The sequence below is a fragment of the Drosophila bipectinata genome, chromosome 3L (assembly GCF_030179905.1).
Source record: "Drosophila bipectinata strain 14024-0381.07 chromosome 3L, DbipHiC1v2, whole genome shotgun sequence".
Classification (NCBI taxonomy): domain Eukaryota; kingdom Metazoa; phylum Arthropoda; class Insecta; order Diptera; family Drosophilidae; genus Drosophila; species Drosophila bipectinata.
Genome location: NC_091738.1, coordinates 19,500,487 through 19,517,942, shown reverse-complemented (window position 1 = coordinate 19,517,942; position 17,456 = coordinate 19,500,487). Strand labels below are relative to the sequence as shown.

General features: G+C 43.4%; 3 protein-coding genes across 4 annotated transcripts; all 3 read left to right on the top strand.

The window, feature by feature from the left end:
- The first annotated feature begins 1,564 nt into the window (after positions 1–1,564).
- On the top strand, positions 1,565–8,148 carry NT1 (Neurotrophin 1). 2 transcript variants are annotated; one of them, XM_070280342.1, is made up of 7 exons: positions 1,565–1,915; positions 4,196–4,697; positions 4,851–5,761; positions 5,998–6,129; positions 6,191–6,337; positions 6,395–6,989; positions 7,069–7,643. In XM_070280342.1, the coding sequence occupies exons 2-7, from the start codon at positions 4,239–4,241 to the stop codon at positions 7,498–7,500; spliced, it is 2,676 nt and encodes an 891-aa protein (XP_070136443.1). In that variant the 5' UTR covers positions 1,565–1,915; positions 4,196–4,238; the 3' UTR covers positions 7,501–7,643. The 2 variants fall into 2 exon arrangements, with proteins under 2 accessions (XP_070136443.1, XP_017107838.2); XM_017252349.3 differs by having other exon boundaries at positions 6,395–8,148.
- A 2,051-nt stretch (positions 8,149–10,199) lies between these two features.
- Positions 10,200–11,833, top strand: LOC108132615 (uncharacterized). Its single transcript, XM_017252058.3, has one exon. The coding sequence runs from the start codon at positions 10,376–10,378 to the stop codon at positions 11,831–11,833; it is 1,458 nt and encodes a 485-aa protein (XP_017107547.2). The 5' UTR covers positions 10,200–10,375.
- A 1,450-nt stretch (positions 11,834–13,283) lies between these two features.
- Positions 13,284–14,071, top strand: LOC108132609 (pupal cuticle protein Edg-91). Its single transcript, XM_017252051.2, has 2 exons — positions 13,284–13,608; positions 13,716–14,071. The coding sequence occupies exons 1-2, from the start codon at positions 13,347–13,349 to the stop codon at positions 13,784–13,786; spliced, it is 333 nt and encodes a 110-aa protein (XP_017107540.1). The 5' UTR covers positions 13,284–13,346; the 3' UTR covers positions 13,787–14,071.
- The last annotated feature ends 3,385 nt before the right edge of the window (positions 14,072–17,456 follow it).

Genomic DNA, 17,456 nt, shown 5'->3' with positions numbered 1-17,456 from the left:
TACAAAAGCAACGTTGACATTGTAATGTAGCAACCTGAAATATAAAACTTGTTAAACAGGCCTCTTATATTTTAAGGTCAATGTTTTATGTCTCTTAATATTATTCCAAAATTAGTAATCCCAAAGCGGCTCAACATCAGTGGTTAAGGCAGCTTACTCCTGAACCGGAACATACGCATCTGGCAAAAATAAAACCATAAAAATAAAAATTAAATGTGCAATTTAATGTGCAAATTAGCCAAGTGCATCGCGGCTTTTTTATGGCCAGCTCGCTAGTTAGCCAGCCGAGATGAACACCGGAAAAGTCGTTGCAATATGCAGCGTGAAAAACCATCGGCAAGTGCAGCAAAGTCGGGTCGGTGGACAACAGTTTGGGGCATGGCCAATTTGATGGATGACGCTGCAATTAAACACACGTCCAGCTATGCGGTAATCTCGACAAATGGACGTTAAGATAAAATGCGTAGAGACGGGAAAATATTGCGTGTCGATGAAAATGAAATGAAAATTCAGGTGGTTCCGTTTGACGGAACCACGGTGTTGCCAACGAAAGTGTGAAGAAAATGCTCCTTAAGTGGTCATTGAAAGTGCCACAGAAATGCCTGCAACGGCCACTTGCCACTGCCCTGGAGCACTTGACGGGATAGTTTATGGGTTTAACCAATGATGAAGAAATAACAATAAAGCGCAAAAAAGCGAAACGACAAAGGCACGAACAATCATTAATGGAGGGAGAATTAGCGGCAGGGCACAGTGGGATGCAAAAGCCATTAAAGATCATTAGTAACGGCATTGAATTGGCAAAATGCTTTAAATTTAGCCCTTTAAGTTTATTTTTGGAGAAGCTATCATTTTAATGATTAAGTATATAAAAAGCTACATAGTTTAAGCTATTTTCGCAAGCTAATTTTCCTCATTTCATCCCACTGTACAGTGGCCAGCAAGTAGGCGGAGGCGCTAACAACCTTAGCAAAGTTGCCACCGAGGGCTGTTTTGAAAAACGAAAGTGCCGTGCGGCTGGCTGTGAAATTAATTTTCTTTTCCACAACTTTTGGACTGACCCCCACCGGAGGCCGAAACGCTCAATGAAGTGGTCAAAGTGTTTTTCGTGGCTAATGAAGCCGATAGAAAGCAGTTTAGGCCACCATTATATTTTGCATGCTTCCGTTTTTGGCTATTTGCTTCCTGACCCACTACCCAAACAAATGACTTAAGACACGAACTTGGCTGGCAAACGAGTCTGGGCCGCAGCCAAAAGTATTGCCAAGCTTCCGCGAAATAAGTTAATAGATTCTTACAAGGGGATATGCAAATTGAAGCCAACTAACGGGTTAATGAACTGCGAACTGCTAAAAGAAAAGCAATTTGCCAAAGCGCAGTTTAATGCACAAACACGTCGCAATGTCGACGAATTCGCTGCAGCAAGTCGAGAACGCAAACTGTGGTAAACTTGCTGCTGCTGCTGTGGCTGTTGCTGCAGAGCACTACGCAGCACTAACAGCAGCAGTAACTGAGCTTGAAGCAGAAGCAGCTAGCGGCAGTTGAGGCAGCAAATCAGTCGGCGGCGAGTGTTGAAAGCGTTCAGACGTTGCCATCGGAAAAAGTGGACAACTGGCAATACGAAACCGAGGCAAAGCCAAGAAGTGTGGCAAAGTAGAAAATCTGTTAATTAAGGCGCGTGTGAAAAGTGTGAAAATCTGCATTTAAACTGCAAAATCAGCGAAACGGAAGAGGCGGCACTGGCCAAAGCCATAAAAAGTGAAAATTATCTGTTCAAAGTGGAGTGGAATGGAAACTTAATTCTTGCGCCGCAACAGGAAATAACCATTGCCAAGCAAGAAAAGATTTTAAACATCTCTTCGAGAGTAGAAGGGAGTGGAGTTTCTTTCCCATTTGGAGGTGAAGAACAGCCGAGGTGATTTCTTGAGCCCAGTCTCGTTTTATAAACTAATCATAAAAAAGCGAGCGCAGGGGAGCGCAGAAAAAAAAAAACAAAAATCGAAATTGGAATTTTAAAATACCCATTTCTTTGTTGTTGTTGCATTTGAGTGTATTTTAGCCAAATATGTGAAATGGAAACAACTTTCTAAATGAATGAGAAGAAAACAAAAACAAAACAAAAAAAAACGCTTACAGCCAACAAAAATTTGAATTCTTTTTATTCTTTACGCCCGAGGAAATTGTGTCAGTCTGTTTAAGGTGTGCGTGTGTCTCTGTTTTTGTCCGTGTGTGTAGATACGCGTGTGGATACGAGGGGCCTCGACCGTCAAGTTCGTGCCTTAAGTCTTTCGTTTAGGGCCCGGCAAATTGGTTTGGATTTTATTACTGTCTTTACACTCCAAGTCCAAGAGTCGGGAACGATATCGATTCTCGATCTGTCTTCGTTTGTGGGGTCTTGTCAGCCGCAATGGTTAGTGGTTCAGCGGGTTCGCTTACTAGGTTAGTCGGTTAGCACCTAGTTGCGTTAGTTAGCCGCGTATTAGTGTGCTTACCAGTAGGATTCTGCGGGAGATTGTCAGTGCGGCTTTCTTGTCTTGCTTTCTGTCCGATGCCACTTCTCTCATTTGCAGCGCTTTAATTTGTTTTCTTTAATTCGTTGTTTTCTGTTTCTATGTTTCTATTTCTGTTAGTCACTGCTACTGTATTCTCCTCTTTTTTTTGACTGGCCCCGTTTCGTTGTCTGCTCAACGCACGCAAATTACAAGTTAATTAAAGTGGCCAAAGAATTCGCAGTGAAATTGCATGTGCAGTGCATTTGCAGCTGCAGCATCCCATGCTGATTCCCATTTCGTTGGCAAATTTGTATCTTATGAGTATATTTACTTTCTGCGACTGGCTGCGGCACCCACGCCAAATTGCTGGGATGCCTGGGAACCAAAATAATGGCTGGCATATATGGGAAACGGCGGCGACTTATTGGCTTAATTTGATTTATCGCGGTGCACAGCTTTCCCAGCCGGTCTTTTGCCAACTTTATGCAAAGGCCACACAAAACCAGAAGCTCTGCCATCTCGCTCGCTCACGCCTTTAACCATTAGCCTGCGATCTGGAGGATGATGATGATGATGGTACCTCCAGTGCAGGTGTGCGAGATAAATTAAAGCCCCGGGACCCTGACAACAAACGCCAACAAACCGCCGAACAAACGGCAGCATCTACACGTTCGTGCCACAAACTTTGCGCATCATTTCTTTCAATTATTTGCTTGCTGCGGTGCCTGAACGCCAGAAAGCCTGCAAGCCTGAATGCCAGAAAAGCGAATCTCCCCAATCTCAAAAACCCACGTCTGCCATAAGCTTTCAGCCTGGCCTTGGTTGCCTTTTCTAAACTGTCAACGGTGCCGTTGCCGCCGCCGAATTTTCACTTTTCATCCGCACAAAAGGTCACAGCATCTCCGGCAGACGTCGATGCAGCTGGGAGTGCAATTTCTGGCAAGGAGTCGCCCGTTTGGGTGTTGTTAGCATTCAGATTTGTCAGCCAGCTCGGCATGGCTCCTTCGGTTTCGATGCCAAATAAAGAAAGACACGGCCATCGGAGAAGAAAGACTTTCACACATTTGCATGGCTAAGAAGAGAAAACAGCAAAGGGAGCCTTTTTCTTTAATGGCATTTAACCTGACAAATGTCTTTATCATGACGATAGGAAGTTGGGACCCGTCAAATCAATAACATCGACCTTTTAGCGTGGCTTATTGCCGCAGACGAGTCGTAACCCCGTGCAATAAACAATCATAAAAATAGAAATAGTCAACAACCAGAGCAGCTTTGGTGCTTCACGCCTTGTTGGGCAGTCAACTTATGACATGATGATCACGATGTGCGATTACCTAAAGCCGCATGGAGACGGAATGGAGACGGGCTGCTGTAATAGCCATTTCGAGATGACGGAGACGACTAAGACGACGGTGACGGTTATGCCTACTCCAAAGTCGTAATAGTTTACGCTCATGTTAATGACTCTTACTTTCGATGGAAAGCCGAAAATAGCGCTTATGAATTTCTAAGCAAATTGAACGCGTCCAAGAATAAACCAAAAATGATGTTTCCTTTGTTTTTGAAAGCGTGCGAGTGTCGGGTGCTAGCATAAATAAACAATTAGCTGGCTGTCATTGTGTTTCTGTCTGCTATTAGTGTGAAATTAAAACCGCTTTAATTACAGCAACTGACCGCCCCCACACATTAACTTTCCATTGCAGAAAACAAAGCCACGAAAAATAAAGCTACGAATTCCAAACGAAAATGAAAGCTGGCCGCGCCTTCGGCTGCCTCTTCTGGGCCCTGCTCTATTGTGTGCTCTATTTGGACCTGGTCAGCGGAAATTCCATGGACGATGAACTCTTGGACTTCGATTTTGCCGACCCGAAAGATGCTGCCAGCCAGGACGACTGGCAGCTGGACGATCTGGAAGATCAGCAGGCCCAGCAATCGCAGCAGGCTGAGAAGAAACTAGAGTCCAATATGTTGGACTTCAGCGTGGATCTGGACGAGCCGGAACCGGAACTACCGCCCTTCGATTGGCGGGAGAAGGCTCTGCGAACAGCCCTGGCCAAGGCCTTGGGCGACGAGGGACTGCGTCAGAAGTTCACAGAAGTAATGCCTATTCTTAGGGTTCTGTCTCATCAGCAGAGACTGGCCTTGTCAGCCCTCATATCCGCACAGATGAATGCCAAGAAAGGCCATGATCTCAAACTGGAGCAGGTGGGTTTTAGAAGCTTTTTGTTTTTCCATTTAAGCGCAGAGTAACTAAAAACTATTAGTCAGTTTTAAGATAGGCATTTTAAAGAACTATAAGGGTAGCTATTAGAATAATTTTTCATCTAACTAACCCGTCTATTATAAATCTTTCCGCAGGTCCGCATGATGTTTGGCAATGACAAGAAACTTCTACTTCCCATTGTCTTTGATCTGGCCAACCTGGTGAAGAGCGCCACCCACAAATACATCAATCTTGGATCCGATCTGGCCTCGTCCGCCCTGTTCCGTCACGCCCCCATTGACAGGCGGGAGGATCAATTAACCACGGATGAGACGGAGCAGGATAACCAAGTAGGCACCATTTCGGTGAATGCCGAGCCCAAGGAAGATCAACCGGTCGAAGCGAAGGATTCTGAATCCATGGAAAACTTCTTTGACGAGGTTCAGTCAGAGGTGTTGGATCCGCAGATGATCAATGAGGCTTTGCAGTCGGATTTGCATAATGAAACAAAGGCCACTCAGCCGGATAACCATAATCATAGAGTTCGTCGCTCAGCAAATGAATTTATTCACAAGCTTCCCAGATCTGTGCCGCTTTCAGTGACGGAACAGCAACTGATGGGTGGCAGTGCCGGAAGAACCGTAAGGCTGAACACGACCGCCTTCCAACAGCCTAGTAGCTCCCCTACCGAAGAGAGCGGCTCCGTTTCCACCACCAGTCAGTCCTATGTGGAGATCGAGGACCTGGCCTTTGCAGGACTAAATGGCACTGAGCTTCCCCTGAATGCAGATGAACGTTTGGATCTGCAGCGAAGCAGTGGCGAGGTTGGGGATGAAGCTCTTCCCAATCCCGAAGAACTCATTGCCGGTCCCAGATATCGCCTAGGAAAACGCCCACCGGGTCAGAAGTCCATTCCGCCCATCAAAAGGAAGCGCGTCCAGGCAGCTTCTAGCCGTGGAAGACCCAAGACTGCCGCCAGCTCCCACAAGCCCGTGGTTTCGCCGCCGCACAAGAAATGCGAAAGATTCACCAGCAGCATGTGCATCCGCACCGATGACTATCCGCTGTAAGATCCCTGTAGCTAGTTGGTGGTGCGCGGTGGTCCCAGGTCCTTAGTCCTTAGCCTAGTCTAGCACAAATATTAGTCCTTAATAAAACCGTAATTTATTCAACTCACCCAATGCCCAAAGTTCCCTTGCACTTATGCTTAGTTACTGGTTTTGGTTTGGTTTTTCTAAAGAAAGTGATAAATTGGTGGTCCATATATATAAATATTATTATGAAACTTCAAACTCGGTACAGTGAACAGATCATGGGCAGCATTCGGCGGCACAAGAACGCCATGTCCGCTCTCCTGGCAGAGTTCTACGACAGACCCAATAACAACCTGGAGTTTGGCGATGAATTTGATGACTTTAGTTTGAGCAAAAAGAGGTGAGTAGGAATTTTGGTCAGGATCTCTTACCATTTAATTTCATTTATTTATTTTCCACAGGCGTGAGGACGAGGGCAGTGCCGGTGGCATGTGCCAAAGTGTAGTTCGCTATGCTCGACCCCAAAAGGCCAAATCCGCTTCGGGAGAATGGAAATATATTGTCAATACTGGCCAGCACACGCAAACATTGCGCTTGGAAAAGTGCAGGTGGGTTTTAATTACTTTTTCTACAATAACTTCACTAATGTATCTCGCAATCTACAGCAATCCCGGAGAGAGTTGCTCCTACCTGGCCCAGACCTATCGCTCGCACTGCTCCCAGGTGTACAATTACCATCGCCTGCTGAGCTGGGACAAAGTGCGTGGCCTCCACGTGGACATCTTCAAGGTGCCCACTTGTTGCTCCTGCCAGGTGGATGGCTATCGCCAGCAGTTCCCGCCTCTGTCCTCCATCCAGGCCAAAGACTACTCTCCTCTGGTAACCGCCAATAACAATGGCTATAGCACCATTAACGAGGAGGATCTGGACTACGCGGATGAAAGTGGAGAAGATGAGCTGGGCCTGGGTCTGCGCTATCCAACTTATAATAACCGGGATAACAACGAGCTGTATGCCAGCAGCAAGAAGGTTAGAGTAAAGCTGCCAGGGATTACTACCAGTGTGGGTCCATATCTCAGTCCACCCGATGACGACGACGACGATCGGTATTCCGGGAGCTACAAGAGCCCCAGCTCTGGCTCCAGTGTCAGCTCCAGTTCCAAGAAGTATTACAGCCAGGTGAGCCGCCGGCGGCCACAGCACTCGGAGGCCCGTCTGGACTTGGATTTGGCGCCGAGCGAGACGCACGCGGACCAAGAGGTAAACCTATTTGCTGGGCCACCAGAGAAGCAGCGTGCCCCGCTCAATCGCAAGCGTATTTATGCCTCCACCCACACAGCCCCCACCACATCAACATCAACCGCAGCATCATCATCGTTTGGAGGAGGATCTGCCAGCCGCCTCCCCGTACGATTTCCACAGACCACAAGCCTACCAGCCCGAACGGGAACAGCGGCCGTTAGCTCCAGTTTCAGTTTCAGCCCTGGCGCCAGTAGCGCCTCAGCCCATGCCCCCCATGCCCATCAAACAGTTGTTGCATCCGCAACCGCTGCACCACCTCACCCTGCCGGTGTCGGGCAGCGGTCGCGACCCCGCTTCTATGCACCACCAGCCCCACCAGCAGCGACGACGAACATACCCATCCAGCAAGTGGTTGCCGGCTCAGCGGCGACAATTTCGACCGAGCGTACCCCTCAGTGGGAGGGAGAATGGGAACGGGAGCGGGATCAGTCGACGACACTACCACAACCACCGGCCGTCTATCCAGTAAGCTCGATCTTCGCCAGCGGTGGCGGCAGTGAGGCATCGGGCAAGCGAATCAACTACAACTATCATCCCATAATCGACTTCTTTGAGAAGAATCGCAAGGCAGAATCGCAGGCGGTGGCAGAAGAATCCCGTGTGGTGGAGCAGCGTGTCTTTCCGGAGAAGAGCACAAGGAAGGGCATGGGAATGGGCACGGAGACCATCACAGGAATATATCAGCATCCCATACCCATACCTACCACCCACGAACGGCGCATGGGCTACGGGGCTGGTGGTGCGGGTGGTGCAGGTGCCGGTGGTGCAGGTGCTGTGGGTGGTGGTGACAATGCCTGGAAGCCCATGGTTGTGGAGTAGCTTTTAAGTCGCATGAAACCGATCCGGTCCCAAAAATCATTAATCTAACGTATTAACGCTGATAGCTCGTAATCTTCGCCCTGTTCTCGCCAAGGAGCCTAATCTTGTAGTTCTCTCTAGTATGCTCCTAATCTCAAGACCCTACTTGCCTCCCTCCTCTAATATTTAACCAATTACGTTTATTTATTTATTTATTTTGTAGTGAGTAGTGCGAAAATTAAGATATGACCCCGTTGTTGGGGAGGTTCAATGGTCACAGCTTGGTTGACTTGTCGCAAGAGTTTTAGCAATAAATGTAATTTATTAAAAAAATTAGAACTGTATTTATTGTTGGCCTAAATTTTGAAAGGGGTTAGCTACAATTTGCCATGACTGTGTGGATGTTTTTAATTTTAAAGCATCTTTTAGGCGCCTGAGAAGAATTCGTATGCTCCAAAAAGTATGCTATAATTTTATGAAGGGTGTAGAAAGTACTTTTCAAAAAGAAGTTCTTTCCTTTACTTTCTATTTTAGACCTGAAAGTTAATGAATATTTTGAGAATGAAAAAGAAATACAATCAAGTATGTATTTATTTTTAAGAATTTATTTGGAGTTAGTTAATCAGCTTATTTGGAGTTAAATAATCAAATATTTATATCATCACGTATTTAAACTTTTATCTTTTTGAACTGTAGATTGATTTTTTTATAATTAAATGTAGAGTATCTATAAGATGTTTTCACCCAACATTATTTTGTTACAACACACGCTCATTAGACATAATAATATCACTTAAGTTATCGAGGTATTAGCATTCGTTCCCACCAAAAGAGACAACCCCTCGAGCTCCCCGGCCAAATAATCCACCAATCTAAATTGGGGGGACAGCTTGCCAATCAAATTGATTGTGGTGCGTCGATGTTGGGCCTGTTTATCTAGCTTTAGAGCAAGGATTTTACGGCATTTATAATAACAAATATGGTGGAGTTCATTTTGACGAGGTGCTATATATATTTTAATATATTATTAATATAAATATATGTATATATATTATAAATATATATTACGCAAATAATTAAAGTTTTGCATTTGAATATTTAAACCTTGTTAATTAAATAAATCTTTCAAACCAAAAGCTAATCAGCAAGTCATGAAAAAAAAAACAGAAACCACCCTATATATAATATAATGTTAATATTTGAACATTTTTTAAAAGTTTTGTAAGTCTATTCCTACAATTTGAAGTATAATTTCCACCTCTTAAGATAACAAAAACCCATTGTTGGCAGCAAAGTCGAGAAATGGTCCATTTCAGCTTATTTTTTTGCCGTCAATAGATTCGAGAATCTATTAACCGTATTAGGTATTCCAAGAGAAACTGCCGAACCTGCGAATTTAGTCTATAAATCATAGGCATCAGACGATCCCCGTTGTTCCCCAAATATTTAAACACCCAAATTAATAGATCAGTGAATAAATTATAATTTATTAACTATCCGTTGCTTCGCCTTTCGCCCAGATGACACAGATACATACAAATACATATTTGCTTGCTCCGGCGAAGTTCAAGTTGAGGGTCAAGCGGCGGGCGCTAATGAGATTCGAGACCGCGAAAATAAAAACACTTACCCACATGCTCGAAAACCAAAAGTCGAAACTAGTTTCTTCAAAAGAGCCAGAAAGTTGCATGCGCCGAAACAGAAACCGTTGCTGCTGAAATATGCCAAGCCGCAGACGTGGAGTGTGTGGTGTGTGGTGCGCATATGCAAAGTGGGTTTCTAAAGCGAAACGAGACTCCAGTATCCAGTATCCAGTATTGACTTTGACTTCGAGCCTGAGTTTGACCAGTTATAACATTGGACGTTGAACGCTGCAATCTACAACCTGCAACTAGCAGCAACTAACAACTTGCAACGTCACTCGGCTGGCCAGTTTCGCTTTCATTTGCTGCCGAAGCGAAAAAGCGAACGAACGAAGGCGACACCGATGACGAAGACGATGACGACTTCAAAGACATCCATCTCGTCATGCCGTACACAGAGAAAATTAGTGATACAGAAAAAAGGACATATTTTTTCTTCCATTTTGATTTATAGAGCAGCCATAGTAGTTATGTGCAATTTAAATGAAAACCCCAATTTTATGAATTCTTATTTATATGATGAGGGTAAGGGTTTTAAAGGACTTACTCAGATATTTATAAAATACTATTGCATAAATAATATATTTTTATTAAACATTCACATACTCTATGTATCTTGTATGTAGCAATAATCTTACCTCCATAGAAATCTCACCCACGATCGCGACTTTTCCAGTGCAACTGCAATGGGAAGAGAAAGAAAGAAAGGCTTGTGCCGAGCCAATCAAACTGGAAAATTGGAAAAACGGTGAGGAAATTTTATAAAGGCCCAATGATACCCCATTTGCCTCACAGTTGTCGTGCAGCCGCCGAACGCGAAAGTGAAAAGTGCCAGTTGCCTATCGCCAGTGGAAAAGCAAGCATTTCCCCGACCTTGGAACCGAGAGTAAAAGTGCAAACGCCATGGCCATGCTCAGGATATATTTGCTGATCTTAATTTACATAAAATTCGGTCAGGGAATCAAAGTGGAAACTCCTTCGCAGGAGAAAACCTTCAATAGTACAGGAAAGCTCCCGGTTTATAGAGTTTCCAAGCCAGAGCCCAAACAGCCGGAGAACAGGGTTCCCCCGCACTTGCAGGACATTCGTCCTGGCTATGTGGACGATGATGCTGGGGATGTTATAAGGATAATTGAACCACCTCAGCACTTCCAGCAGCTTAAGAAACTGCGCCAGAGGCAGCCACCCCATCGGGCGGTGGTCTGGGAACAGCCTAGAAAGTTGGCCAGCAATCGAGTTAAGACCGTGCCCACCGGAGACCTCCTCACTCAGGAAACTCAGATACAAAACGTCCCGAATCAGTTGCAACTGCCCGTGGAAATTCTGGCTTCTGTGAGGAAAACTGAGCGCTTGTTGCAACGTCAAAGACAAAAGATGCCCTATGTGAGGCAGCGTCACATCCAACGACAAACCCACACTCTAATAGCCCAGAATACGCTAGAGCAACAGCTCTACCAACGTGGCCAAGATCAGAGGCTGAGAGCAGTGCTGAGCCACCAGGAGCACAAGCGAAAAAAGAGGGTCAAGAGGGAAATTGCAGAGGAAAATTTCGAGAAACGAGAAAAAGCCGCCTACGATGTGCAACAGGGTCTTAAGCTGGTGGCTCACATTGGAGACCTGCTGAAAAATGCCACTCAGTATTTGCCCGACTCCGATGGTGCCACCAACGAGCTTACCAACGAGGTGAAGAGGCCACCCACAATCCTTTGCAGAAATGCCACAAACTGCAGCGACAGCAGGCGACGTCGCCAGAGATTTTTCAAAACACAGGCCAAGTCAGCGGAACGGGAAAAGCTGAGGGAGAGGCGTCGCCACTTCCGCAATGAGGCAATCACCACCACGACAACTGCCACGACAACTACAACTACCACCAGCAGCAGCAAACCAAAATCGCCAATTTTGAGTGCCACTCCAGCCATTTCCGGAACTCCGCTTGCCAGTCGCCTGGTGAATTCACGCAAATCCAAATTGAAAATTGGCCGCAGCGATGACTCCATACTCTATGCGGATGTAATGACTAATATACGCAATTTGTGGCAGGAGCACGATCTCCTGTCCGGGCCGAGGTACGTTGCCCCCGGCGAGGTGGCCAACAACACGGACTACCGCTCCCTGGACATGTATCTCAAGGAGCTGGATCAGCTGTCCAAAAAGCTGCCCACTGCAGCCCCCATTACAGGATTAAACAAGGAGGAACTGGCCAGACCCACGTCTTCGCCAAATTGGTTTCTGATCAACCAGGACGGGAAAATCTACGAAACCCGATTGGATAGTCAAACAAAACCTTCATCCACATTGTTCCATCGATTTCCGGACATGCCCAACAAAAATGAATCCGTGTCCATATTGGACTTGGAGTAGATTTGTAGTGGGATCTATTAGTTGTTATTTATTTATTGAGAAGGAATAAAGTATTAAAGTTAAAAATATAAAAATTTAAAAGGTTTTTATTTGTTTTAGTAACAATTTAATAAAATAAATATATCAAGGATAGCTACTACTGATTTGCAAGTAAAACATACTTATTAATTTCTTATTTATTCTGAAAGAAAACTATATAACCTTGGGCAATGCTTACCTATATTTGAGATTCCCTTAACTTTTTCAATGCTACAGAGATCTGTGGGGGATTCTTGGTAACCAGCCAAGCATTTAATTCGGCTAATTACAACAACTCAAGTCAAGTCACAAGTTCTTGGCTAATGCGGCAATTTAGATAAGCCAACTGGCAATTAGCCCCGAGTTTGGACTCCCAACGTGCGAAACGCATTGTCTGAAGCCCTGACCCCGCCTAACATGCAAAGTTGTGAGAATATATTTTTCGGCTATTTATTTTTGTTGTTTCTGTAAGATACATAATTAACCAAAGTACCTCCAAGAAAATCAAGTAGCTCAAATGAAGCGGAAGAAGTCATGTGACCTTTTCTACAAGGGAAGTGAAGACTTCTCTCCCTCAACCTAATTTTAATTCCACTGTGTTTTTGGGCAAACTACGATTTTTGGTCTCTTGGCTAATTTTATGGGGATGCTGAGAGCATTTAGGTCTGGTTAAGACCACATTTTCATTTCCACATTCGTTTTTGGCTACCCGTTTGATGCCCCCAAAATCAGGCTGGGCATTTTTGGGCTGCTTTTTTATGGGATTAGAATGTTGCCCAGCCACTTTGACAAAGAATTATTTAATTTATAGAGCGTGTGTTAGTTTTTTATGATTATTATTTGGTGTGTTGGCGGGATGGTTGATAAATTAGAGTGGAACGATCACAGGGAACAGCAAAAAAAGCCTCTCCAATACATTATGTAATCAAATAAATTCCTGGGCTATCGCTGATTTGTGTGACTTTTGCTTTGACTTTCAAACGAAAAGAAAATAACCAAAAAATAAATAAAAAACAGAAGAGAAGCACCGGCCATTGCGACATTGACCCCACTGATCACAGACAGTGGGAGGTGGGTGGGTGGGTGTTTAGTTGGCTGGCTGGTTGGCTGCCAAGAAAAACAAGTAAACATAAGTTGGCCCAAAGCATTGTAATTAGTAGTCGGTCATGCAAGAAATAGAAGCCTCTTGCGCCTCTCCGCCCTCTGACCCCCTCAACGCTTCATTGATGGGCGGCGGGGTGGGAGGGTTGCTGCATTGTTAGAAGCACACGCAGCTGGAATCGCCCAAATTGGAGGGGAAACCGTTTTTCGCTTAGACAATTGTTTTGTCGCTGGGCATTGATGGCAGTGGCAGCCGGCGTTGCAAGAATCGCCTTTTGCCATTATAAAAGCCCGCTGCACGTTGCCAGAGACAGTCAGTCAATTGTTGTAAGCCCCGAGTGGCATTTCTACCTTCTACCAAATCGGAAAAACTATCGTGAAAATCCCAGCCAAGATGTTCCAATCGCGATCCCTGTGCCTGCTGCTGGTTCTCTGCCTGTTGGCTTTGTTCTTGTGCGGATCTGAGGCTCTGCCACGTCCCCAGGAGGGTCGGGAGGAGGGCGGTGATCAGGAAGCTGGCGTGGTAGCTGCGGAGGCCGAGGAGAAGGATTTGGAGGGTGCGGCTTCCTTTGGATACGGCTATTACTCGTCGCCCTATTTGGGTGGCTACTATGGAGGCTACTGGCCGCACTACAGCGGCAGCTACTATGGAATCGGTAAGCATTCGTTAGGATTCAAGAATCAATTCGGAATGTTCTTTACCTAAAAAGTGCCACATATGTGATAGGATGTGATAAGAAACGCTAACTATTTATATTCCCAGGATATCCTTACTATGGAGGCTACTACGGTGGACTCCACCATCACCATGGCCACTACGGACACTACTTCTAAGAGGATGTCTTCCCGGCACATCAAAATCAAAGTTCTTAAGCCTCAGTAGAATTTTAGAAGCACTTGACATTTAACAGCACCCACATAGATTGAATAGCTAAATGAACCAGAGATAGAAGTAGAAAAAGATAGTCGTTATCGCCTGCACTAGCCTCAATAGCCAAATGGCGATGCGTTCTTGACCGGATGGCAAACAGATTAATTGCACTGCCCCCATGCGCGAGGATAATTGCTTCAATTAAGCAAAAAAATCACAAAAAAAGATACAAAGTACAACCAAACTACATAAATAGACAAACTGAATATTACATAAATAAAAGTTATACATTTGTACAAATTAATGCCTGTCTGTGCTGATGGCTACTGTTGATTGTTTTTAGTTTTTATGGTTTTGGAGTCTGTTTTCTCGTTATTTTATGCCATCGTTAAAGCCGCCCAGAAAAGTCGATCACATAAGGTCTCCAACTAATTTGCAATGCAAATAGAGCCACGCAAGCATTTGTTTTATAGCGTTTGCCTTATCTAATTAAATCCAGTTTTACTTCAGAAGCAAATTAACCGTACAAATTACCAAGAATTGAAACAGAATTGATCTAAAAAGAAGACGAATGACTGACAATAAACGGCAGCAAATTACAAGTAGGGCAGCGGTTATTTGACTCTTCTCCGGTTCTACGCTGCGTATGCGTAATTTATGACGGTGTGTGTAAGCCAAGTGTATCAGATCCTCAAAACAAACACGCTGACGTCGGGGACCAAAACAATTTGTCTTGATCGGATTTTGACAGGCAACAATCGGATATTGGAAGTCAGACATCAGCTCGGAAAGGTCACGGAAGTGACGGACAATGGACATTGAAGATTAACGGCCGGCGGACGGCGAACGTTGAACGGCGGACGGTGCCATAGTCCGATGGTGCGACAATAATCGTTTGATTTCACAGAGGAACCTTTGCATAAATTTGCATACTTTTGCAGTAAGCCGATCTAAGGTCAATCTGGTAGCCGAAAAACGAAATTCTGTCACCTGCGACCTCTGCATTGACACTTTTCTCCGGCTCGGCTTAAAAGTGTCAAAATCAAGAACGCTTCGTTTTGTATTCGCATTTCGATGGCCGGACTCATCTGTGGGCAATAATAGCGTTAAATTGGCCATTAAAAGATCGTTTAGCATTTCATTGTTGATCTGAAGCGTGACCAAGCTGAAAATATTGCTTAAATATGATTATTATTTATTCATCAATTCGTTTTTTGTGTCTGAGCCATCTCTCAATTCATCGCCACCTAAAATGACTCACTTAGAGTCCAAGTTTCATTAAAAGCCTGCCCAAATAGAAGCAACAAACTTGTTTTAATTAGAGTTGGGAGACTTTTGTCGGTTGTTGTGGGTAACATAAATTAAGTTAGCTGACACTAACACCGACATTCATTGCACTTTCTCACAGTCGGCGGTTTTGTTCATTAAATGTCGGACTACTATGTGCCACCTAAACGTTGTATTCTCTACATCATTTCGCTTTCAAGCTCGATAAATCACGAAGCAATAGAATGGATATCTTTTACTAATTGATTGTTTTTTCTGGATTTTACCTAAAGCTGTTTGCATTTCGTGGTTATATCATTTTCTTTTCATACTTTCGGCAGCCACGAAAAGATATATTTAAATTCATTGAAAAATCTTGCTACACTTTGAAGTGGAAAAACCATTAAAATTCTTTTTTTCACGGTCTTCTTTGTTTTGCTTTTTTTCTGCTGAGTTATTGTTTCTTGTGTGGTATTTAATTTGACCAGCGAACACTTGAGTTCAAGTGCACGAAATCAGAGAAGTAGAGCACAGTGGGTTAGATATGGTGAGCCATTCAAAAAAATAATTAAAAGGTAGGGTTGTTGGTTTTTGAAAAAATATCGTATTGATGATATTTGCTGTGAAAAAAATATCAAACGATAATATAAAGAAATATCACAAAAAAAAATCGATATATCGAGTATTTTTGATATATTTTATGGCAGAGGTCGGCACCCCAATACATTGATATGATTTAACCGCATTAGTGTTAGTAACGAATAGCAGAAAGTAGGCTGTGAGCATGACGATTCACACATTTATACTGTGTGTGTGCGGCAGAGCTCGGGCAGAAAAATTTCCTATGCCCCCGAGAAAGGGCCGTGCCGACCTCTGTTTTATGGTCAGCTAAAATTGAAAAAAGGTTATTTGTAAATTTAAAAAAAGGTTTTAATATGTGTTTTCATCCGCCATGAACTGCAAATAAGAGCTATTTTTTATTTAATAAGTGAATTGAAAAACAACAAATATTTATACCCACTCTCAAGCAACTTTTATTAACGTTCATTGAAATAAAAATTAACAAAATTATTAAGGACATTGTATTCAAATTTATTTATAAAAAAAATTAATATAAAAAAAAAGTTCTTTAAAACTTAATAAATTCATGGAATATGTACTAAATAATGCAAATTACCTAATTCACTTATTTAATGATCCTAATTACTCTTAATTACAAAAAAAATCTTTCTTCAATAATTTGAAAAAAACTCTTTCGGTTATATGCTGGTCTGTCATTCGACTACGGGAGTCACAGACAATATATTTAATGGCAGAAGCCAACCTTTCAGATGGAACTGAACTTCCAGGCGTGATAAGATAACTTAATGCCAATTTCTGGCTTAAGAATGACCAAACATAAAATATCGGAAATACCAACTCAAAAATATTATTATCGACTATTTTTGCCCAAAAAATATTCCGATAATAATATTTTTTTTAAGAGAAAATATATCGATATATTGATATTTTGATATATTTCCGACATCCCTATTAAAAGGTAAAATATACTTAAAACCTACATATTGTCCTATTGAATGTAAAATCCTATTAAAACAAAGTTTATAAAATATTTGCACATCTATATCCCAGGAAGTAGTTAAATATTAACCACTACATCAAATTTCTTAATCCACAGTGCACTTCATTCGCCGTGATTACAAAACAAACGCACTATTAATTCGATTCGTATCTGACAACGAGTATTTGTTTGTTCAACCATGCGTGGGCAGGCTTATAACTCAATTAGATGCTAATTCGATCATCATTAGTGGACAATGCAACGCTTGCATTCAAAATGCAATCAGCACTTGATGCGAGAATAATTTGAATATTGTAAATTATCAATCTATATGCCGATAGCATTAAGACGCCATCAGGGAGACGGCTTATAGGTGTCGCAATCTGGGCTTTAGCTTGGACGGCAGCTGCACTGAGAAGTTCCTGCTGCGACAGGTTCGTGTCTTAAGTCTTTCGTCTTTCTTGGAATTAACATGTCAGGCACGTATGCGGTCGAACAACAATCCCCAACTCCATCCCCAGTCTCGATGTTGCGGCAGTCCCGGAGCGTCTTTTCGATTCTTCCTTGCCACCAAGGTCGCTGCAGCCTGAACGCACTTGAACCTGCCGTAATTACCAAAGGGAGAAAAACTAGGAATTTTAACTGAAATGAAAAGTAAAAAAAAACTGAACATACCTTTTGAAAATAATGTTGAATACAAGTATTAAAAAGCCTGGCGAATTAACCCTTTTTCTTTTCCTGTGCACCCATCCTGGATCTGGCCCTCAAAATTGGCCATTGAACTTGCTACAAAACTTGTTTCCCTC